Source organism: Leucopleurus acutus (assembly GCF_964270905.1).
Source record: "Leucopleurus acutus genome assembly, chromosome: 2".
NCBI lineage: Eukaryota > Metazoa > Chordata > Mammalia > Artiodactyla > Delphinidae > Leucopleurus > Leucopleurus acutus.
Genome location: NC_139143.1, coordinates 11,611,199 through 11,638,016, shown reverse-complemented (window position 1 = coordinate 11,638,016; position 26,818 = coordinate 11,611,199). Strand labels below are relative to the sequence as shown.

At 33.0% G+C, this 26,818-nt stretch overlaps 1 protein-coding gene across 2 annotated transcripts in view; it reads right to left on the bottom strand.

Annotated features, from left to right (window-relative positions):
- The window catches only part of BRINP3 (BMP/retinoic acid inducible neural specific 3), a gene marked incomplete at both ends in the record, with an annotated part of 415,743 nt that overhangs the window by 381,952 nt on the left and 6,973 nt on the right, over positions 1-26,818 (bottom strand). The window contains one exon of one of the 2 annotated variants that reach the window (XM_082857555.1): positions 14,550-14,835. In XM_082857555.1, coding sequence (XP_082713681.1) covers positions 14,550-14,785 — 236 coding nt within the window. Of the gene's footprint in view, positions 1-14,549; positions 14,836-26,818 lie in introns of those variants that run through there. The other variant, XM_082857556.1, reaches the window with a different exon arrangement.

The window sequence follows — 26,818 nt, the reverse complement described above, 5'->3', positions numbered from 1 at the left end:
ATCGATTATGCCTCAGTTAAAAAAAAAAAGTTTCTTCTAAGACAGAAGTACCGGGGCTTTCCTGGTGGCGCAGTGGTTGAGAGTCCGCCTGCCGATGCAGGGGACATGGGTTCGTGCCCCGGGCCGGGAAGATCCCACATGCCGTGGAGCGGCTAGGCCCATGAGCCATAGCCACTGAGCCTGGGCATCCGGAGCCTGTGTTCCGCAACGGGAGAGGGCACAACAGTGAGAGGCCCGCGTACCGCAAAAAAATAAATAAATAAAATAAGACAGAAGTACCAGTTCATTACTATTTTCTATAATAAGATGTGTGTGTATGTGTGTGTGTGAGTGTGTGTGTATTTTGAATGAATTAATGGTAGAAAGATGTTTAACTGTTTGATCATCTAATTTATAAGTATTACTGAGGCCAGAAGCAGAAAGAAGATAACTTGAATGTAAGGCCTGAACAGTAAAACTCAAAATGTGAAGAGTGCCAAGGAAGGGTTAAAGTATGAGCCCAATTTTGATGGTTAAAATGCCAAAAATAGAGGTAGAGAATCTGTCTTATGAAATATAATCCTAACCTCATATCATATCAACAATAAATCCTGTTTCCTCTAATAAGGCACCTGAGTCCACAAATAGGGACAAAAACAGGACTCAAGGTATTAAGTTCCCGTGTCCCGAGCCAATATTTTTACTCTCATTTGAATAATTTTTCCATTGGTGAAATGAAAGGAATACTCACAATGCTTTAGTTTTTTCAGAAAAATACTTTGAATCAAACTGCTTTAATCTGAAATATGCAAATATAACATAACATTTAAGAATCTTACTAGACTACGATTCTTTAAGCAGATACCAAAAAGCATTTTTGAAAGCTAAAATATAATGTAAAATGCATTCATTGAATGTTTAGAGTTTGATTATAGGAAGCAACCATTTGGATTCTTTATAAAATAAAAAAAAATATCTCACATGATTTGCTAAAACTACATAGTAACTAAATTATCATGGCAGGGTCAACAATGGAAATTTCGTTACCTTCCAACAGATTTAAGTTTTTGATTCATGTAGCTTACATTATTTCAATATCATTCTCCTTATAGAAGCAACTAAGATTATTTATCTTGAAAAATTACACAGGAACTTTAGAAATTCTAGAAAAATCTGAGATCTTTATGTTCAGACACGATGTTCACTAAGTAAAAGTCTTTAAGTCACAAAACTATGTTCAAAACAAATTCAAATATTGATCCTAAAGAAAAACTATGCAGTCAGTTCTACGGCATATTTACAAACATTTAATTTCTATATACAGCAATAAAATCCTTCATGATCATTAACATTTATGAAATAGCTTCTGTCAAAAAGATACCAGCAAGGACTCTGCTTCAATGGAATCTCATGGTGAGAAATAGACTTACAGAATTTCCTGTCATCCTCATTTACTAGATGAGGACTCACAGACAAGGAGGGGTGATACAATTGTATACGTTTACACAAAAACTAAATGATAGATACAGGCCTGAAACCTTAGTTCTATAATGCCAATTCATTTTCTATCCTACGCTTAGCTCCTTTTATCTCTCTATTCTCTGAGCAGGATTAAATCAATATAATGCCCAAAAATAAGTAGTTTAACTCTAAGTTAAAGGTCAAATGAAAAAAAAAAAGATTTAAGAACTTTTCAATAGGGTATAAGGATTACAAGGTCACAACCTAAAAATAAGGATCTGCAAATATAATTTCAATGTTTAAAATGGAAAAGGAGTGTCCTAGATTGCATTTCATACATGTTTGAAAAGTTGGAAAATGAAGAATAGGAAAATCTGTTTAATTTCCTCCATAGATGGCATTTTTAACCTAATAGATCAACAAATAAGTCAGTATTCTGTGAAATATCTGTGTGTTATAGGGGAGGTGTGGAGGAGGATTGGGGTTTGTTTGATAGGTGGTGCGAACCAGGCTCCTTACGGATGAGTCTGGGACCAGGGGCCTCTGGCACCTGGGTTACCCAAGTGGTTCTCATCCCAGGAATCCTCTGCTGCCCGGTATAACTCCTGATATCTGAGGCCACGAAGCACACCCTGTAGGATCCAACTGTGCCTTGTTCACATTTTAACAGGGTCAAAAGCAATATCCTAATGGGGAAGCTAGAGAAAAGCCTGGAAGTTAATACAGAGCCACAGGGCTTTATCTGAAGTCCTTGAGGTCAAATGCATCTGAGTTCAGAGTTTTTCAGACTTCAGAGGGAAAATGAGGTATATATAGTATAAGGTATATATATCTTATGTTATAGCCTCAGTGGAGTCTAAACCATCAACCCATAATTAAATACCTCAGTGTCCCTAAAATGCAACATATGAATATTTGCATTAAGTACAAAAATAAAAACTATAGCCTCACGTCTGTCCAGGGCAGGGCAGGTTTTGAAACTAAATGTGCTAAGAGAAAAAAGGCTCATCTTCAGAACTTTGATTTGAAATTTTGAAATTGTTGATAAAGGGCTTTGAACATTACAAAAACTGAAATTTATCTATTTGGAGGGTTTCTCATGATGTGGTTGAGAGATCTGTTTTCACTCTTATTCATCTGTAATTTTTTATCACTAATGCAAATGAATATATATACGAGACATTCTTTTCAAATGTGCAGATTTGAAATACAAGCGGATGTTGGATTACAATGTTCAAGAACAGAAAATTCTTGATAGATCTGTCAAATGGGGCCAAAATGTTTTTATATTACATTCAATGAGATATGGACACACAGGCAGTCCTCTCAGCAGTAGGAGAGTCAAACTGTGCCATACACAGAGCAGTATGATGTCTGCAAAACTAAAGATTAATAGCACACCTGGGTACTATAATGTAAATAAACGATGAAGAAGTAGATTTGGTACAGTAGTTAGAAGACGCAAGCTCACAAATTCTGGCTCTTCACCAGGAAGGCATTCCCAAGAGTCATAAGTGTTCATCCATTGATTCAGTTGTCTTGGGATGGAGTGAGTTCTCTATCATTGGAAACATTTAAAGAAAGGGTTGATGACCACTTGACAGTAATATTATAGATGGAGATTATACAGCATGAGCTAAATATCATTAATTTAAATAGATGAATATTAAGAGCATTTTTAATTGTTCGATTTATATTTTAATTGTTGTTTATATTTAAAACAGTCTATCTTCTGAAAAGATAAATGCAAAGAAAGTTATTATCTCTTTTTTATAATAAATGTGAAAAAGTATTCTTATGTGTAATGAATTTAGTGACGACTATAAAAAGCACTTTTTATACAATGGATAATCCTTGAAAGATTATATTTTGTGAGGAAATACTTTATAACCTTAAATGGGTGTGTTTATTTAAATCTAATGTTCTATTCTGCTTTGGGATAATAGTAGTGTGTGTCTTTAAGATAGGACAGCATACAAGGCCACAGACAAACAGAGCCTTTGCTAATTTCAGGCTGACAGAGAGGTAGTTTAATTAGTGAGCTGCTAATATCTATTTAAGTGAGCAGCCAAGGAAATGTCTGTTAGAAAAAGGACTTGCAAATGAATGGCAAGGCCATTCTCTCTGCCTCTTTTCAACTGTGTCAAAAAGGAAGAGAACAGGGAGCCTGCACCTATGTGGAAAAGAGAAGATTACTAAAAAAAAAGTAGAGATAGACACAAAAGTAATCATATGTCTGTGGAACATATACAGTGAGGTTTTGAGGTACTAATGCTTCACAATAAACTTTTACATAAGTGAACTACTTCCAAATATTGTGGAATCTCTGTTTCTTGACTATGGGTAAAACATTCAGAAAAGCTTTAATAATTGTTTAATAGTAAGCAAAGAGCATGAAAATGTCTCCTGTGCCTATAATCAAGGTTATAAGCTTTTACACTTAAACTAAAATGCTTTATTAATAAACATTAAGTTTTTTTATATAATAAATAGTACGTGTTTTACATTGCCTTTGTTTACTGGAATATTTAGAGAAACAGATGAAAGGAAAATAAGACTATATGAACACTGAGTAATTTTTTTCAACCAACATTTGCTGAACATCTATGTATTTCATATATCACTTCAGTCTGAGGCAAATTCCATTAATAAACATTACTAATTAATTGATGTAAAACTCTTCTCTAGGCCAAATGAATTTCACTGGATAATTTTTACAATCTAAGGCAGATTATGGAATTATGATTCCAGTCGAAAATAATAGGGAAAATAAGCAATTTATAGAAAAAGTAATTTCAAAAAAATAAAACTTGTTACTTCTATAAAAGAATGATTTAATTATAGATATTGAATAAACTCTATTAAAAACCATAAATATTCAGTATAAATTTCAGCTTTAACTTTGGAAGGTATAATATGAACGTGAGTAATCTTTTACTGTAATTCATATTACATGCTTGTTAAAATAAAAGAGATAATAACCTAATCTTAATTTTATGACTAATTTTTAAAAGTTGGAAATTTTTTTAAAGTATTGCAATTAAATAGCAATTACTTTATTTTATATTAAAGCAGAGAAGACATAATAAATGCCATTTTAGGACCTTACTTACAATGAGAAATATAATGCAAATGACTTTTTTTCATGACAGTCCTTTTAAATACACACAATGCACACACACTCAAGGAAGAAGCCAAGGAAACCCCTAAAAAAACTAATATTACTCAGCTTTTTTCTCTAGTTTAAAATTTTGCATTTTTGGAATAGTGCTCAATAAAAAAGAAAGAAAAATGCATGTTAGCAATTCAAATGCACCAAAGAAAACAACACTGATAATTTTGGCAATTAAATTTGTAAGAAGACCACAGAGATAAAGGCTGTGAAGTATCAGAATGCTTGGGACGATGAAACTAGAGAGAGAATTAATCAAATAATTTATTTGTCTGAATGCCAAAAAATCATAATTGTTATTTCTTCTTTTGTAAATAATTGTGTGAACTAGGAGCTCTGCTATTTTTTCATTTTAATAGAAACAAACACGAATGCACTATTAGACTAAATATTATTAATTATAAATTCTATTAATTGTTACAAAGCATGTATTTTATTTATGATCATGAGATTATAATACAATCCTCATTAAGAACTAGCTTTCCTGAATTTCGATAATTCCTAAAGCCTTGAATTAATATTTCTATTTTATTCCTGACTGAAATTTTTCCAATGTCAACTAAAGAATAAAGTATGAATTTATATGGATATCTGATTATGAATTAGATAAGTAACAAAAATTTAAATTTATTTTATGGCTTAATCTCAAAATTAGAGATGTAAATAGAGTTGTTTAATAGATGTATTCAATTAATTTAGGTTATTTATTTATAAAATCACTACCTAGACTACTCTCCTTAATTTATCACTAACTGTAAAATGTGCTAACAGACTAATGGAAGGATTTATGGAAAATCAACCAACTAAGAAAAATAGCTTTATTCTCTGTATAGCCTCTTCAATATAACATATACAAAATAGGAAAGAATTGGAGTGATGAAGAAAAGGGAAATTATTACATAATTTATGTTTAAGTACAAATGAACACAGAGTAATATGAGACATTCTTAGATATTATTTTTTAAAAGCATTTGTAAGTGACTTTTACAAAAGACAGAAGAATGCAGATAGAAGAATTAACAAGAGTTGATTTTTGTTTTCATGCCATGTATTTGTTCTGACATTTTGCTTTTGGGCTTACAAGCTTTGAAGTTTATAACACAAAAGATCTTTAGAGATCTAGAGCACCCTTAATTTTACAAAAGAGGATACTGAGGTCTGAGAAATTAGTTTCTAAATCTGAGGTAACACAGTTGGTTAGTGACAAAAACAGAAACAATTCGTGTCTCCTTGCTTACATTCAAGAGAGGATATTTTCAATGGGATGAGGGCTGGCTTTGAAACCAAGCAGCCCAAATCTAAAGCCGATGCTTTTGATGACTGAGCAACTGCTCTCTCTAGGAATATAAAGACAAATAAAAATATAGAAATAAAATAAGTTATATAAAATTTTAAATAGAAAGCAGAAAGGTCCTGCCTCCAAGGCATTCATAGTTCAGAGGAGTCAACAGGTGATTTTAGAGCAATAGCATAAGGTTAAGGACAGATATTCAGGGATAGGAGGGGTAAACAAAAGGGCAACAGGTTTATGTTTTTATTTTGTTAATCTGTAAATTGGGAATTTTTATATGAGGGTTGTCTGGAAAATTAAACGACATGTGAAAGCACAATCACATAATGAAAGCACAGTATTTAGTTCCATCTTTACCCCTTTTAGTCTACACTATATATATGTTCCATAGAACACTACTGACTCATTTTGTAGTTCTTACTTGTGATATAAAGTTGTTTTATTACAATTATTTTTAAACTAGGTGTTAACGCTCAAAGAGAAAATATACCTCATTTTTAAAAATTTTATTTAAATAATCCTGGTAAATTCTCATAATTTTACTGTTATTTGGAAGTGGTTTTTCAAGTAACGTATGTCTCATCCTAATATTTTAATGACATTTAGTATTTTGCCCAATCATATGAATTCCACATACTATTATACAAAAATGTAAGGAAAACTCTATAAAACTTTCCAACCAGTGATACATTGGAAACATTTACTTGTAATCTTTATATCCTACATGTTTATACATTAAAAACGTAAGATCATGGGAAAAATCACAAACCCTACTTTCTGATTTTAACTTTTGGGGGTTTTATATGTTTTATTTAACTTTGTAATTGAAAGAATAGGAAAGAATGCTTCATAATATTCAATATCTTTGAAAATAAATCATATTTAATGACATTAAATATTTTTGAATTTGCAACTTTATGAGCCAATAGTTGAATTAATTGCTTTAAATTTACATTCTGAATAATTCGTTTTAAGGTTACGTGGTTACATTTCAACACCCCTAAAATGTAGGGATATATTGTGTTTAAAGTTTTTTTATAAGTATCCCATGTATGTTCTTAAGAAGTATACATGTTAGGTACAAAATTTAGTACAATTGTACTAAATTCAATACTCAAATTATCTGCCTTTCCCCACCCCTACACTACTTTTTTTGTGCTCTATTTTATCCATGCAGAATAAGAATGGTAAATTAAAATCTCATGTTACAGTTATATTTTGTTCAATTGCTTTTAGAAGATCTAGTATAATATACTATTCATTAGGTAGTATTATAGGGATTTTAAGATAATTGATCATCTTTTTACATTTTATGGCCTTTTCTCCTAGGTGTAATTTTGTTTTAGGTAACTTTGTTATAAGTAGCATATTTAAGTAAATGTTTTAATCCAATTACAATAGTTATTTTCAGAGCTTGAAATATTTACATTCGTTACATTAACTATACTTTTCTGCAGTCACCTTGTTTTAAGTTATGTTTATCAGTTTTATTTAATCTTTAAATTTTTGTATGTTTGTTTTCATATGTAGCAGGGAAATTTAAGATATAATGCTGCTTTTATATCTACCTGTTTTTATCCTTAAGGTTTGCAATAACATTTAAACTTATTTTTTCCAGTTCCTATTTTCAGAATTTAAATAAATATAAATTTTAACTCTCCACTTAAACGTTTCAAAGACTGTACTCGATCTTTAACATGGCCCTTCTTCTAGATATTTATTTATATCATCTGAGCTTATAAACCCAAATGATTTAAACTTAATCACTATCTTTCATGTTAAATACTGTCTTCCAAGAATTGTATTTTAACATTTCCATGCAACTTCATAACCATATTTGCAGTTTTTACACTTAACTCTGTGTGTCATGGTTTTTAATGTGGATTTTATTCCTGTTGCTAAATTTATTTGCAGTATTACCTTACCCTACACAATTCCTTTTTATTTTCAAAGTTTTCTTTCCTTACCATCTCTTCTGTTTTGTAGATGTCATACTTTCTTACAACCTATTGATAAGACCAAGCGTGCATGTGTGTCTATGCTTGTGTATGTGTGTATTGGTGGGGGGGAGCACAAAGTGGCGATTTCTTCCACCGAATCTTTATGATAAATCTTTATTTCTTTTGTTCTGCCATTTTTTATTTGTTCCTTTCTTCCTTCAGTGAAGATAACCTCCCTACAATGTGACAGACACACAGTTATGCACTGCAAGCCCAAAGGTGCTATTACAGTATTATATTTATATCATGTGGAATAGAGAGATCTGTCAATACCAAGATCTGCTAAGAGACAGAGTGTGTGTGTCATTTTTTCTCGCTCACTCTTTGGTTTGCTGGAAAGTGCACTGAAGTGTAGAGGTTTGGGCTTAATTGTCAATGTGTGGCTGTCTTCTTCTAAGGCAGGATTTACAGGGACATTAATTTCTCTGACAGTCTAAACAAAAAAAGTGCATGAGAAACTCTATTTACTGCATTCTGGGCTCTTTCCTTTCCTGTTCCAAATTTACTTCTGAGAGTCCTTGTCACTGATACATAATCATCAATGTCAGTAATCACTTATTTCCTCCTAGAGTGGCCAGATTTTACAAATAAAATATATGGCAACCAGTTAAATTAGAATTTAAATTTTTAAAATTCTAACTTATTAGAATTTAATTTTTATTTTTTAGTATAAGTATTTCCCAAATATTGCATAGGACATATTTATCTGGCAAAATCTCTACCTACCATGCTATTCTTGGGAACTGCTATCACCAAATGTAGTGGGAAAGAAAGATGATTATTTATACTTTGGTTACATCACAAAGCAGGGTGCTGCAGTAGAGAGAGGACTGCATAGTTTCTATTAGGTGACAACTCTGGGTTTCTGAGTAGGTAGCTGATAGTAATGATGTAGTTTCCACCTGTATTTAAGGTAAGTGTCACCTTTGTCAAGACTATTAGGCTTGCTCTATCTTAAGCGCTAAACTATGTTTGCTAATCATTGATTCTTATAACCACTGAAATGCCTCTCATATTCTGGCAGAGTGTTGAATACCAACCATAGTGATTGTGTTGTGAGTTTTCAGTCCCCCTTACCCCCATGGATTCATACTATTTTAGCAGGAAATTTGAAGTGATTCTGTAAGGAATTGCTATTTAGAAGACATTTTAAACTAGAATCCCCTTCTTTTTTTATTTAAAAAACTGTATACATTCTTTTTTTTAATCTTCTCCGTAGTTTTATTTCCATGTTTTTTTTTTCTTCCAGTTTTATTCAGATACAGTTCATATACAGCACTGTACATTTAAAAACACTTGTATACATTCTTAAATAAAGCTCTTCCTAAATGATATAATTACCATTTCACATTATTTATATCATTAATAAATACCTGCCCAATTTATATTCCTGATGAAAAATACTTGTATCAATTATATGCAGTACCCAGAAAACCTTCCCAAAACTTAGAGGCTTAGAGCAAGATTTTGTGTCTGTTTATTAATGATTCTGTGAATGAATGAGCAGTACTGGCTGGGCTCAGCTGTTTGGTTCTTCCAGTATGCCTAGGGTCACTAATGTGGTTTCTATTTTCTACCAGTTCAGCTAGGTTGACTATCATAAGATGGCCTCACTTGTCCAGTGATTGTTTCTGTCTGGTGGCTATCAGGTCCAAAGGACATCAACTGGCCTGGTTCCTCTCTGCTCCATGTGGCCTCTCCTGCTCTACTGGTCCAGACTGAACTTCACAGGGTGGTTTCAGATCAGATTCAGGGCAAACCCAGTGCACAAGCACTTTTATAAGCTTCTGCTTGCATCATATTTGCTGATGTTACATTGACAAGGGAAGGCCAAGCCCAAAGCCAATAATGGAGGGAATACACAAGGCTGTTGAGATAGAGAGGTCTGATTCACCAGGAGCCTTGACTGTAACAATCTAACACAGTTTTATTAGATCTCTGTCAACAACAAAGGATGTAGATTAGATCAAGGATATATTTACTAAGTAAAACTGACTAATATATGTGAACACAGAAGGAAACACGAGTTGTCCAATAGAGTTGTTTTTACATATCAGAAGATTTAATTCCAAAGATGTAGTCAGTTATCTATGGGGGCTTTTATTTTTGTTTTTTTAATTGTGGTAAGATGATTGTTGAATTTAAATTTTAAAATATGGGTTTTAATTTTTTTTAACATTTACTGTTTATAGACATGCTATTTAAAATCTCTGAATGTTAACTTTTTGAAATTGATATAATAATACCATCAATAAAGGGCTACAGTTAAAATCACATATGAAAAAATGGAAGGTCTTTGTAAACAACAACAAGCGAAAATTTTACTTTTGTATAAGAATGTATGTATATATACCAAAATATAATTTTGTATTGGGGCATATCTTACTCACATATTGAACATTTCTATGGAATATAAAAGGGCTTCATAAACTTTAATAGTAAATATTGAACTGGGGAATAATTCAAAGGAATTAATTAATATACTTAATTTGAGGACTCCAGTTTTTCAATTCAAAGCTGACACAACATTCACTTACTTTTTAAATATTTTATTTTATGAAATATAAAATCTATATGAATAATTGTCTAAAATATTTAGGGTCTAATTAACACCAGTGTAACAACTACCCAGTTTAAGAAATTGAGTATTGTCATTATTTTAGAAATCCCTCATGTTCTCCTCTAAAAATCCCATCCTTCTCCTTTCCTCTTGGAGATAACTGCTATCTTGATTTTTATTATAGTCATTTCCTTGCTTTTTATTATAGTCATTTCCTTGCTTTTTTTTTTTTTTTAAGGTTTTACCAACCGTCTTTACTTATGCGTATCTAAACAGTGTAAATTAGTTGTATCTGTTTTGTGAACCTCATATAATAGAATCATACTATGTGCAAAGTTCTGTTGTGCTTCTTTCACTTTACATTCTGCTTGGGAGATTTATCCAGGATACTGCTGGTGGCTACACTCCTGTTAATGTTAACATACCTGAACTGATCAGGGTTTTTTGGTTGTTTAATACCTTGTATTCTAAGAAATCCTTACATATCTGAAAGTGTTTTCCTCTGTTTTCTTCTAGAAACTTAATATTTTTGCCTTTTTTATTTAGATCCTTATTCCATATAAAGCAGATTTGTGTATATGGTATTGGAAAGAGACCTCACTTCTGTTTTTCTCATATGGCTACCCAAATTCCAGAACTATTTACTCAAAAGCTCCCACCTCATCCCCACGCACTATTTCATTAAAACCCTGTCATGAAGTGTCCATACACTTATTTTTTTCTAAGTTGACTTATCCTTTCCAAGACTTTTCTTTAAATAAAATTTTTCTCAGGGAACGTTACCAGGAAGACCCATGAGGCATCGTGTTTATTTCAATTTTTTCCTATTCTCACTCAAATTTTGCTTTGAAAAATTGCTCTGAAGAAGCAAGCTAAGTGGCAGTAATATGACATATCTTAATATTATTTTAAAAAGTTGTAAGAAAAGCATCATCATTTCCCACATAATTCACTTGCACATGTGGTTAGGCAAAGAATGGTAGAAGTTAGGCCAAAACAAAAAAGACTTTTATTTTCTAGCAATGTATCTTAAGATTTACATATGTGAAATGTCTCTTTTATGGGAATAAAAATCACCACCCATCTAACCTTAGAATTCATATCTGTGGTTCAAGATAATGGTGTCTGGATTACTAAAAGGGTGTCCCTCATCCAGAACTCCATAACTTATTAAAAGAATGAGGATTTCCGCGCCCTGGAAAAAATTATGCATTTGCTGGTAGGCATACTGCCTGAGGGTGTTTCGAGAACATAATAACTGTAGTCACAAGGCTCCAGCTTATTAAGGGGCCAAGTGTGCTCCTATTCTATGCTTCAAATGGGGCACAATTTCTCTAGGCATAGCCCACTGTCTAAGAGTAGAACACTTACTTAAAATGCCTACCCTAAGTTCCATTATCAATCTTTAGCTAAAAGATAGCAGAAAATCCAACTTTTAATATTTAACCAAATAACAATTTAAGTGTTAGCAAGCTCATTCTATGCCTTCAATTCAATGATCTGCTCATAAAATAATCACCTCTTATGTCATAATGTAGCTTCAGAATAAAACCTAAAAATACTTTATAATACACTTCAATTTAAAACATAAGCTTTGACAGTTGACAAAAATGCAGCCTATCAAGAAAAAGTGGTACTTTTTTTCTTTAACCCCTGACTATGGTTCTAGTAATGTTCAGTTATGATCTTGCTGTTCTGTATTTGAAGTGAAAAGAAAAATGTTACTGAAGAAGAAGATAAAATGAAAACAGACAACTGAAAGAAATTTGACCTAATTATTTTAACAGGCTTAATATGTTTTACATTCGTAACTAAAGAATTTCAGGAATTATGTCAACGAAATACCTAGCATAAAGAAGCTTATGACAGTAATAATAAGCACTAGTAGAATTTGGCTGATGACTTTTCAAAATTATGTGGTCTTTTAAAATGATAAATCTAGTGCTTAATATGGAAAAATACTAATTTTTCATCTATATGTCTTAGAGATTCACCAATTATATAACTAGAGTAAACATTTGTGAAACATAAAGTCTCTAATAATTATTTTTAAGACAAATATTAAAAACAAAAGTAAAAACAAAATAAAGCCAAAAACCAGGAAGCTATTCTAATCCTTGGATTTGGGATGTTCTAATATCTCAAAAATAAGGTCAACTTCACCAGGAAGAACTCAGATCCATTATATCATATGGATAAGTGGATAGCATTCTCTGAAATTTGGAGAAATACTAGTGGGACAGATGAAATATCTCACAGTGCCAAGGCAAAAGAGTCCTCATGAGTATATTATACTGCCCATTTTATAGCAACCATCAGTGATCATAGCATCATTAGCCAATGTTTCAAAGGTTATATAAGTTGTAGTCTGGTCCAGGCAGGAGGACAGGGACATCTTATTCCATTGTTTATAAATAAACAATTTCCATCCACGTTTATTCAAGCCACAAAGGTAAAGACATAGGAAGGATGAAGAGTAGAGGGTTACTGAAGGTGTTTAAGAATAGAGTCCCATGAAAACTACAGGGAAGGCACGAGCCTTGCAAACAAATCCCAAGGCATTATGTTTCATTACCTTCCACTGTGGTGATCCAAAAAATGTCTCTTTCATTCAGCTTAGAACCTCTAAACACATGTCAAGCCATGTTTGCAACTCATAGCTGATCAACCGATAAGCCGAACCACAACAATCACACACAAGACAACATCTCAGACCTCCCAACAGAGATGCCCATAGATCATGGACACACGCTCTGGCATCAGTCTGTTTGACAGACTGTTAAAAATCCTCTTGAAGAATGCTGAAATAGAAGACATTCTCACAGTCTGAAATTCAAGTAGCTTCAATTTGTGAAAGAAAGCTGGCTAAACCCACAAACACATGTAAAACTGAATACAGCTGGACTCATAATATATTGACTTTCCTGCTGCATGTCAGAAAGAAATCTTTAGTATTTGTCATTTCATTTAAAAAAGTAGAATGTCTTTTTTGTAGACTTGTGACCAGGCCCTGACTACCTGGACTAAAGGATTTCTTATTTAAGTGTGCGCGCACGCACACACACACACACACACACACACACAGAGCAATAATTGTGTGATACTTTATGGAACGTGTTCAGTACCCCTCAGTCTCTTCTGTAAATATGCATGGCTGATAGGATTTATACATTTCTCACAATGCTGTATAAAAGACTGCATACAGACCAGAAGCACAGTGCCCTCTGGTGCACATATAAAACAAAATATTTATATAACAGGATCTACATAGATACAGGCACAAAAACAAAACTAAGTTTTGCTTCTGCATACATCTAAACCAGTCACTGGGAATTGTACATTTCTACCATGAAGAAACAAACCAAAATGATAACCTTCATAAAACATTCTTTATGGCATAGATCAAGGCAATCTAATCCATTCGGGCAACCACTTGTATACCCCTCTATTTAATGGATTCACTAGGCTTGGGTGGAGTATGACTCCTTTTTTGTAACTTATTTAGATTCAAACAGAATAACCGTAGAAGTTAAAGGCCACATATCTCAGCCTCCTCCTTTTTCTTGGCCTTTGTTACCGCATCCTATTTATCTGCATTTCCTTTGTATTCCCTGGCCATTTCCTCCAGGTTCTGAATGTGCAATTACCTTGTAGGTAAAAAAGGATGAGGTGACTCAACTTCTCAGTGACTAAGTAGAAGACACCATTTCCACTTAAGCTAAAAAAAGGTAACAAATCCTGATACAAGGTAGAAAGGAAAGGCCATTCAAGAAATTTCCTTTTAAAATTTTGAGCATTTAAAATGATAAACTCAGCCTCAGAGTTAACTGAAACTTACTTTACGGCAGTTTAGCAGTCAAGAATTTGGGAGTTCTGCACTTGTGGTCACCATTACCCAGTTTTTCCATAAGAAGTTACATCTCCAAGAAATACTTTTAAATAACCAGAAAACATTACCATGGTGAATGGTCAAGAATAACCCTTCTGATAATAACCCTTTCCCACCTGAAACTTTCCCTTAGAGCAACTTAGTTATCCACCACCTTCAAGGAAGATATCTGTAATTGCTTTCCCTTTGCTTCATACCTGTATATCTTGTATCTTGTGCTAAATCCCTGCCGGCTTCTGTCCACAAAATCTGTGTATTCCTGTGAACGATGGAAGGGTCCCTTATCAGAGAGGAGCCAGTCGAAGGGGCTTGTGGCATGCTGATCCGAAACAGCAGCAACTGCTAAAACCCAGCAATGAAGACTCAGTGCTATCCACTCCCATAGAGCCATCAGAGAGAACAATTCAGCACCAGCTCTGCTCCGCCATATCATGCTTCCACTGGGGACTTAGAGCCTTCATTCTCTTAGCTTTCCCTCAACACCTAGACAAAACACACAGGCAATTAGTTAGCCCCTGGAAGATTCTTTTCTAGCAATTAAGGTACTGAAGTGGCAAATCCTTTTTCAAAAATCTAATATCAGTGTTTTAAATCAGATAATAGCAAAAGTGATTAACAAGTAAACTGAAATAATTTCTTTTTTTCAGAGCTGTGTATCTTTCATACTTTGGTTCTTTTTGTATTTATTGGAAAATAAGTCACTGAGTTACAGCAAGCCTTGTCAGGACAGCATCATACAGTGGATCATTAAACCCACTGAGCAACAACTAGCAGAAGTTTTGACTCATAATTATTTTTTCAGCTTAAATGTTTTATAACACTGGACACTTTCAAAAGAAATATTGAATATGTTTACTTAATAAATTGTGTTATAAATTTTAATACATGTATTTTATTGTTTACTTATTAGAAAAAGGCTTTAAAATGGATTAAAATATAGATAAACTGAGATGAAATGAAACTGTGGGTCTAAGAATACATAAACAAGTAAATAAATAAATGTGTGCATCTATGCCTCTATCATTTATCTATTTCTAGCAATATATTTAGATGTGTGGATGGGTGGATGTGGGGGTGGGTGGGAGTAGAGGTATGCATTTTTGCTCAGTTATTTTTAACATTATTCTATTAGGGAAAAACTTCCTTGATTATTTAAACAGAATTATAATTATTTCTAGCACATTTAAAAGATTTACATGGACATCTGTGTCTTATTCATAAGATAAACAGGCATACCTACAAAATTCATATACATACACAAACTAAAACAATATAGATTATACATAAACTATGAAAACACATACATTAATTTTATAGGCATTCAAAACCAAAGTAACAAAGAGGTGTCATCCCAATGTGATATAGTATAAATGACCTTACACAAAGCAACTGATGCAGTTTATATGCTATGCAAAATATTCTACAAATATTTGAATTTCAATTTTACTTTCCATCTCACCAAACTTTTTCAAAATTATTATTTATAACACATAGAACCATGCATTATATAAATTCTGACTAGCAAGAAAGTTTGGTTGTGAGCATTTTGGGTCAGCAAAATTTCTTCAGGAAGCCATCAAAATACACAGTATTAAGTAAAATATTTTAACTATGACAGTTGCCATATGTCTCTGCTGTTTGGTTATGGCGATTGATAATTTTAATTTGCTGTTAGTTGTAACCCTGTAATTCACAATTTAATCCTGAACTATTTCATTATGAGAGGTATACAGCAATTTTGCCACTAAAAACTATCTCAAAACAGTGATACAATATGGCTGACCTAGGTCTTTAGATTCAGTCTTACCCTCTACACAATTAAAAGGTTCAATACCCACATACGATCTGATTTGCCCCAATCATATGAGTTGTTTATGTGGTGATTTTAAAATGTGATGATTAAAATATGCCCTCGTCTGTAAGTAACAGAGGACATCTTACAAGTGAAGATATTTTAACAATGATTTATCATAAGAAAGGACAATATCACATAATAAAAATACTTTGGGAGTAGGAGTTAAAAGATCCTGTATCCCCATCAATTACTTGTATAAATATAGCACTGTCAAATGATTCAGATCATAACTTCCAGTTCTGATGAAGAAAATAGATTTTTTTACATATTGTTTTCCTTATGTGGAAGCAATACTATTTACCTTAAAAACAGTATATTTCATTTTCATTCATAAACTAAGAATTATTATTATGTGTGATGGTATGGTATAATCCCCAAATGGTTAATAAATATTTCTTATCTTTGTGAAACACACATTTTTATTCTGCTGATCAAATATATTCAAGGTAGCAAATTAATCATTGTTACCAAAAACTTATACTTACATAAAGCACGTAGAAAAGCACCTATAGCACGTAAGGACATTAGGAGTATTTCAAAGCATATTTCATACTTATAGGAAATCATGTAATTATATACCATCAAATTAAACCCTACTCTTTGTGGTGAAGTACATGACTTTGTTAAGAAACAGCATGTTGTGAAAGTAGGATATGATTGACCTAGATGACACTGAAGGTCCTATTTTAAAATTCTGTCATTTTTCAATATATAATTACCCAGAACAACTGCTTTTATTATTTTCTTTACCAAATATATTGAAGATGTTTCATGGTCCTCATATTCCCTAATATTAACATATAAGAAAATGGAAAGATGTTCCTAAATTGTGTACAGGGGAACTACCTAAAAATGTTAGTGTTAGGTTTTAATTATTTCTGTTTCTTCAACTTCTGATATGGATACATGTTCCCACTTATGTCCAGAAATGAGTTTTTCTGAAAAAACAGTTTATTAGCACATGGGAATAACAATCTTGTTCAAGTTTAAATTAATTTGGGGGAACTACTGAAATAATTATATTATAAGGTCTTTTTAAAGGGATGTACAATAAACCAAACTATGATACCCAACAGTTCTACAGAAGCCTTCTTTGAGAAATAAATTTGAAGAGTTACAAAACAGGAAGAAACGTAGTGTTAAAATACATTAACACATTTAAGTATTTAGGCTTCCAAAGATCCTTAGGACAAGTGGCCATTAGGCTCAATATTCAGGAACAACAGGACTTCATTAGCCTAGTTTGTCACAAAAGCAGGTAAATGCACATTTGAATCACCTTTGTATATGAGTACTAATTTTAAAATTATCACTGAATGGCCTTTATAATATGATAACTTTATGATATAGATTACCAGTGACAATTACCAGTAGAATTCCTTTAAGGACATTTGGAGTTCACTGCTGAAGTAAACAGCTAAACTTAGAAGTATTGCTAGGAAAAGAAATCATGAGGTACAATGAAAGAAAGTGAAAATGATTAAGTAAGTGAATTCATCAATTCCACTCCCTGGAGTGCAGGGATAATGCACAATGATCTTGAACTTACTATTCCTGGATAAGTGCCTAAGCAAACAACTAAGGAAATAACAATGTCAATGCACAATGTTTTCCAGAACATGTAAGGGTGTATTTTATGAAGAATAAAAGAGATTGAAGATCAAAACACAACAAAACATTAAAAACAAAACAAAAACTTGAGTTCATGTTAAAAAGTGGTATTGATCAAGTTTTTCTTTTCATAAACTAAAAGGAAGTAAAAATAGTGAATTATCATACTGTTTAAAAATACATCTTTAGTACATGGCCTACTCATAACAAAATTTTTCTCATAAAATAAAATTTAGTGAGAACATTTATCAACTCACACAACATTATTACTTGCAAATACCCAATGGCCTTGAGAATCTGTACAGAAGAAAACACACCAAGAAGATGTTACATATATAGTAATATACACTAATACATAAAATACATCATAAATACACATAATATTTTAATACATATATATTCTAGTATATAATTATTCTTCCTCACTAGCTCTCTGTAATCCTATTCCAGGCTGGTAGTGCACTACTTTTATCTAAAATACTGACATACCATGTGTATTTGAAATTCATAAACTACTGAAATTTATAAAATATGTCCTATCATATTGAAACTGAATTTCTAGTATACCTGAAACTATAAAGGTAAAAAGAAGACTAAGCATCACTGATACATCCTTTAGAATTGTGTGTAACATCATTGAGGCTCATCATTTAGACCACATTATTTCATTATCCAATATCTAGTTGGTATTTCAATGCTAATGATTCCTATTCGTTAAATAATTAACATTGCATGCTGTATGATTTCTTCTTTTATGTCTGCATTTGGACTGATTTTTATTGCTAACATATCTAAACTATTTTCTTAGGGAATAAAATCCACTTGGGACCTTGCAAATGCAAAGAAGTTTCATAAGTAATTGTGTCAAATATATTTCTTTTTTTATTTTGAAAAATGTAAAACCCACAGAAGAGCTAAGAGACTAGTACAGTACACACATATATCCTTCAACTAGATTCACCAATTGTTTATATGTTACCACATATTCTAGTCAGTATCTCTTTCTCTCTCTCTCTCTCCCAATCCCTTAGAACAAAATCTAAGGAAAACTGACTGATTTGCCAAGGTCATATACCCATTCTCTAAATTTCTCGATTTGAGAAACTACTGCATTTCTCTATAAAATAGCTCCTTAACATTCATAATCACTAATACTAAAATGTGTAAATATAAAACTTTCAATCTTCAAAATAAAGTCTCCAATTCCCAAAGTGACTGTATTCATTTAAAAGCCACATTCTTCCAAGTAATTAAATGTAATATATTATTCTACTAAGTATAAATTTTAGAATCATTTTATTATTATAAAATAAGTATATCTGTATAAAATGGTCCCAAATTCTATTCAAATATAAAACATATTATTGTATTATCATATATTACATAATATATGGTAATTATTTTATTATGTATTGAAATAAATGCTAGCTCTGCAGTAAATAACTGTTAAATATAACATTGTATAAGTGAATGAATGATGGAAAAGTTAAAACATATTTTAACTGTAAATTTTTAATAGTTTTTCCACAGTTATTCATTGTTTATATTCCTATTTAATATAGAAAACAAGCATAAAAGAGTAAATCTTATTTATCATTTACAATGTGCAAAATACTGATATGTTTTGAGATGGAGGTAAACCACAGGTATCACTAAAAATACCACTTCTGTCCTCAGAAATTTAGAATTAACTGAGGAAGGCCGTGTGTAAGGTGGGACCCACTGCCTATGGTCCCCTCTGTCAAAAACCAATACCCCCGTCAACTGAAAATCAACATTCTTCCATTTGTTTCTTTTTCTGGTCCCTTATCTTAAAAATGATAGATACTTCCATTCACTCAAATCTTTTTTTCTTTTTTTTTTTTTTTGCGGTACGCGGGCCTCTCACTGTTGTGGCCTCTCCCGTTGCGGAGCACAGGCTCCGGACGTGTAGGCTCAGCGGCCATGGCTCACGGGCCCAGCCGCTCCGCGGCATGTGGGATCTTCCCGCACCAGGGCACGAACCCGTGTCCCTTGCATCAGCAGGCCGACTCTCACCCACTGCGCCACCAGGGAAGCCCCATCCACTCAAATCTTTAAGCCCAAATCCTACTTTCCTCTGCCTTCCAAATTCCAAATTCTAGGCGTTCTTCCTCCTGTTGTGAGGGAACCACGGACCGAAACCGCCAGCCTCCGCTAGGCACGCTGATAACCACTGGTCTGACCTGTGTTGCAACAGGAGGTCGCAGTGCGCCGCTGAAACTAACTGGGAGAATTCAGGAGGGGCTGAAAGGAGGGAGGACACGCCAGCCCACAGTATGTCTGATAAAACTAACCTGGAAGAATTCTCTGGCGGGGCTAAACGGAGGGAGGAAACGACGTGTCCTTCCAAGCTCCCAGGATCCTTTGCGCTGGAATCCCTCTCGGCTCAGAGATGCGCGCGCCACCCAGAAAGACCCTGAGTCAGAAGGATTGGCCAGAGACAACCCGGAAACTAACCCCCCCACCTTAAAACCCGAGAGCCACGTGGCAGAGCAGTCCTCCTGGGTTGCCTTACTCTCCTGCTTTCCGCCAGGACGCCGCTTCCCAATCAAGTCTCTTGCTTTGTCAGAATGTGTGCCTCCTCGGAGAATTCATTTCCGAGTGTTAGACAAGAGCCCATTCTTGGGCCCTGAAGGGGTCCCCCCCTTCATGTAACACTGTGAATCAAATCTATCACTTTCTTCCATACCCACTTTACTTAACTGGGTCATTCTGTACCCCCAACAGTCTCACGGTTGCCTCTTCACTGAATTACTGCAATAGCTTCATAATTGGTCATCCTATCACCCCTGTGACTCTCTCCAATCTCTTCTTTTAACTGCAAAAGTTATCTTACTAAAAAAGATAAATGTGAACGTACAACAGTTTTACCCCACTTATATAATTATGCTTTTGCCCTCTGGAGAACATCCAAACTCTAAGAAAATATATAAAATTGTCTTCCCTTGCTTAATTCTTCATCCATATGTCCCGCCGTGTGTATGCCAGCACCATTATCAACTAAACATCAACTCTGTTTCAGTCATAGTTGTATTCCACAAACTTACCTCACTTTCTCCCTGCCCTCAGCATCTTTGCTTATGCAGTTTACTGCACCTGAACCTGATTTCTACTTGGATCCCTTCACCTGCCCAACCCTACCCTATCTTTGAACTTCAGCCTTGGTTGTGACTTCCTCCACAAAGCCTCTGTGACCCTTTCAGGTTGACTGGTCATAGTTTACGAAGCCATTACTTCCTCTATTATAGCACATTTACACTGCATATTTATATGTATATTTTATCTATTTGCCTGCATACCTCCCCTGCCTCCAAATAAACTTTGTTTTAGGAGGACAATAATCATTCCTATTTTAATGACAGCTGAGTACAGTTAGCAAAGTGCCTGAAATAAAGTTGCTTAATAAGTATTGTCTGAGTGAATGAATAAATGATGATTAATTAAGTACTAAATTGAGGTGTAATTAATGTGATATGGATGGCAAGATTAAGAAAACTTCTTCGATGTGGAAATAAAAAAGAACGTTTTACGAAGGAGTTTGCATCTGAGCTATGCTTCAGGATGGCAAAGGCTTTGATAGCTGAGAAAAGAGAGAAATGGAGTTCTGAGGTCATGGTTTCTGTGTCCAAATCATAATCATAAATGACATGTTCAAGTAGTATCAAAGCAAAGCATTCTTAACCTTCAAAAATTGTTAAGAACAAGGATATGAAAGCATCGTTATTAATTACTGTACTAGCTTTAGGTAAAAATATAAGGTATCATGATCTCACACACAATTGTGGACAACTAGGAATCTTTTCATTTATGTTCCATTATTCATGGTTTCAGAAGATAGACAAAATGAATGAGAGTTCATGGCGAAAGTCAAACACAAATCCTCTTCTCGTTAACAAGTACAGTGTCTTACATAGTATTGCAACTGTTGAATTTAAAGAATAATAATATAGAAACAGCAGTTGAATGGCTTGCCCCTCCCGCTTTGGAAGGTCATATTCTAGGGATAACTTTATCTGAAGCCCCTCCAAACCCTATAGGGTCAGGGTGGAGGGGTAGGGGGAAGACAGTGATGATGAAAATGACATGCTATACTTATTTCCTTCACAACAAAATAAACATTTATTGAGTTCGTTTGATATGCCAAGCATTTTACCAATATTTCCTTATTTTACCCCCAAGCTGCACAGTGTGGTATATATTATTATCACCATTTGCTTATTTAGATGACTGAGGTTCAAGGTGAATAAACATGCAGCAGAGCAAGCTTTAAATGGCATTTCTCTTGAAGTCAAACTGAAAACCAAGCTCTCCCTGTTACACCACACTACAGCCTAATTAGAACTAATTGCATATTGAAGGTTATTTATTAGGATTTTTGTTGTCACTTACTGAAATGCTTTTGAACAAAATAAAAATTTTAAATGGACAATATAAATAATAAAAATAGAAAATAAAATTAAAATGGGATAATTTTATCTCAGGCTATTATAAGCAAGGGATCTGAGTAACTACATATTATGAGTTTTCATCATATAGGTTTTCATATTATGGGTTTTCAAAGCATGTCTGCTCCATATAATTTAATGTTTTCAATAAAGATTATATCCTAATCAACTAAATGTGATTCAGTTTAATATCTTTTGAGACATGTACCATAAACTAAAAAAATCAGAAAACTAAGGTTTTCAGCTTGTGTGTGTTATTTATTGGGCTAAAAAGTATACTCACGATCAGACTGATTTAATTTACCTATCTGCTGTTCAGAGATACTGTAAGATTAATTCAATAGGCTTGATTACTCGATCTTGTTATAAATTGCTTTATAGTTTTACTAAAAGAAAAAAATACTATCCCACATACATAAAACAGAATTGGTATCTCACAGTGGGAGGAATAATAACATTTCAGTGGAATGAGATGACTTTAATATTCTGTTGAAATGTAATCATAAATTTTTATATAAGGTCAGTTTTCTTATGTTCCCAAACATGCCAAATAATGACAAGAATATGAGGATCATTTCTAATAAGATTATTTTAAAGAACAATAGTGTGAAAACTCAGGACTACTGCTAAAAATATACATAGATGTTATATTTTATAGTAACTTTTGGCAAGGAAGATCCCTGGATATAGCAAAAATAATTTTAAAGGTATAGCTTTTTAAGAGCACCAGTTAAACTCAAGTATTCAGTTTGAAAAGCTTATTCAAACACATATGGATAATATAATGCATCATCTTATATGCATGTGCATATGGATTTTCATCTTTGAATGTTCATGACCTACATATAGTATATAGCCAAATTTAATAAAAGAATGAGAGTTCCATTATTCAATGATTTACATCCTCACTTTAGTAATGATGTATTAATTTATGGCTTTAATTAAATTCTAGTTATGATCTGTACTTTTAGATTTCAAATGACCTAAAATTGCTCTTCCATAATCTAGACATTGTTTATTTAAAGGTATTGAGTTTTTAAATAGCCTAATGGAGTAGAATTTGGCATTTTATTATGTAAAGATGTCAAGATATTCATCAAGGTATAAAATTTTGCATGTTTTACATAATGTGTACCATATTCCATATAAATAGGTAGGATTTTGCCACTCTTTTTTCTATATTTCACCAGGGGTATAGAGAAGTGATTGCTTTACCTTTGTCTGTGCATCTGTTCAAATAAACAGTAATATGTTGAAATGGGAATAAAATCATTCTGACTTTTAGCTACGCAATTTATCACTAAGTCTATCTAGGAATTAAACCAAAAACTAAGTTTTTCTTTTCCTTATGAATTGATAATTCTTTCATTTTTCCCTTAAGAAAGTAAAACTAATTTATAAAAAGCTAAAAGTAACGCTAATCCCTAAAGTAAAAAAAAAAAAAAAAAAAACCCTTTCAACTCCAGGCATCGCAGAAACCTGAGGTTACCCATTCAGAGACTACAGCTACAGAAAGAATGGAATGCATTCATATGAATTAGCAATTCCTTTTGAATTTGAAAAACAAACGTTTGGGTGGGTTAACAACTACCTTAAATTCTTTTCAGTATGGTGGTTTGAAAATTATTTAAATAACTGCAGATGGATTTCCATTCATTAGTCTTCTAAATTTTACAATATACTACTATTATCCTCTTAAACACCTTTGTTTATGACCAGATGATGAAGGATCAGCTGGCATAGTAATCCCTTTGGCCTCTAATGCTTAAAACTCTGTCATGCGCATTGATTGTAAGGTTTTGGAACATGCACCGACTTGAATTCCTCTTTATTTTATTTTATTTTTTTAACCTTATGAGCTGCTTATTAAGTCTGCTTATAAGAGATTTTCATTATTTAGTATGTTAGTAATGCATTATTATTGTACTTTTTCACCTTTCTTATTCTTAAAAAAAAAAAAAGGGCATCCTTGTTCTAAATCACATTGTAATACTGGCCTTAGAAGTGAAACTTTTTAGTCATTTAACTCTGCTAAACCTGTATTCCAGAGGGTCCTTGTCGTTATTTATTTTATTTAGCTGATCAGGCAATACAGTGCCTCTGAATTACAGCTTTAAGTGTTTTCCATCTTAATGAGGGTTTGTATTCCTCTGAGGAGGTTATACTGCAGAGGGAACTAATCTCCTGCTTGATCCTGTCAATACAATCTTGTCCTACCAATAAAGAGGAAGTTAAATGCTACTACCTAATGATAGAACTGATTAGAAAAAATGAAGAGAAAGTGAGTTCCATTCTTTAATTCTGTCCAGAACATAGAAGAAATTATTCTTAAAAGCCCAAAGTTCAAGAGTAACCTGGGTTATCTTTACATTTTAAATATAAAATATCTTGGTGTTTCAACATAAGTGATTATATTAAAAAAATCTTGGTAAGATTCAGATTGTACTCAATTTTAATTCAAAAGGAAAGTGACCACAGACTAAAGAACAAAGTTTGGAGGCAGGATGTTTAGAATAGTATATTTAGATTATAAAATCTAATTTTAAAGCAAAATACGAGGACTGCTTCAGAAACCTTATTATAACTAGTATCTTTGACTACCAAAACAGAGGAACAGAAGACACCCTAAAATAAAGATTAAAATAATCAATGTACAGGAGTGGAGTGGAAATAATGGTAACAGACATCTGGATTTAATATGGTTACTATAACTGGCAATATGATTCTGCTTTTTCTGGCATGATCCAATAATAAAAAGCATTCTAGTTTGTGAGGAGAATAAAATATCTCTTGTCAGTAAAAAGAATTCTGTCACATAAATGTAAATTTAAAGAGAATTTGAGGAAAAAGTTAATTGAAAAAACATACTATGTGCAAATCCATGTAGATGCAAAGATAATAAACCTTTTGCCCCTGCCTTTATGGACAACGTCAGCAGTTACAGTTTTGCAAAGCTTTAGAAATGCTTTTTTAAAAAATATTTATAGTGATCCTGAGTAAAAATTGAAAGTACAATACTAACTGGCTACTCAGCAAAGGCATCTGAACTACTGTAAATAAAGGCTCACTAATATATTCCAAGACTAAGACATAATACTGGGATAAAATTCAGAAAACTTGAAGTTTGGTGTCCAAATGGACAATAAATCAATCTCTTGATCTATAAGGGGACTAAAACTTGTTTTAGAGTTAACCAGGCCTAGAAGGTGAAATAAGCTTTTTAATTAGAAATTACTCTACAGAGAAACACAAATAGAAGTGTACCTTCTGAAGTCACACACACACACACACACACACACACACACACACACACACACAAAAGAGTACATTTAAGAAAGTTTCAAAGAAAGTTTCATAAAATTATTAAAAAGTGTTTTTTAAAGATCCTGATTATTTAGGCCATAGGGAAAACTTCTAAAATTTCAAAATAATAATCTCAGTTTCTTTTTATCCATTTGCAAGGAAATGAAAATATTCAAACTTTTCAACCTAGGAGTGTGGGTTATAAACATTGTCAGTGGACTCCTAACCTATCTTCTAATTCTGGTTACAGGGATCATTCAACTTACAGGATAAAAATTCCTGTAATAATGCAATAATTCCTGAAATTCCTGTAATAATGAATTCCAGTATAAGCAACAATAGGCAAGGATTTGTGTTGTTTGATTCACTAATGCACCTGTACCACCAACAAAAGTACCTGGTGCATGGAAGGCCCTCAATAAATACATGACAGAATAAGAAAATTAAATAAAGTGCATTTTTGTAATGTTAATATGATTTTTTATTAATTTTAATTCCTAAAAATCAAAAGGCATAACCCATTAAAAATGTTTCCATTGAAAAAAGCTAACATTGAAGCAAACAAACAAAATCACCACACAATCAGATGTCAACTAAATCATCACTCTGAGAATTATTATGACTTTATTAGCAGAACCGTCCTGGTTCCTCCATTTCTCTTAATAGTCATCCTTTAACTCTCTAGATAGAAAATACTTTCTTTACTGACCTATCTATATACTGAGGAATTTGACAGCCCTCCTCTTCTCTTAAAGAGAATTATATGCACAATATCAAAATTGGACATGTGTGAAAATAAAATGAGTGACCAAGCATTAAATTTGCCTGAGTGGATTAATTAAATCAAAGTGTACTTCAAATAGCAAAAAACCCCATAAGCCTCTTAAGTGCAATTGTATCTTTTCATTGTTATATTCCCAAGCTTTACCCTAGCACACACCATTGATCAGAAATCCAATAAATATTTCTTGAAAAAGAACCAAAAGTAACAAAAAGACATGATCTACAACAAGCAAACCCCCAATCTAGCAGCAAGTAGTTAAATCTGTCTGCTGTTTTCCAATTTCTTCTGAACCACCAGCTAACAAAGAGTGTCAGAACTCTGGGTATTTCTAACTGTAGAATGAGTCTTCAGCAATGGACTTTTGCACAGCTTACCCAGTTGCCAAAGATGCTGGGATGGCCCATATTTGCATATGGTAGCTACCCTTACAGTGCCTGGTATTGGCAA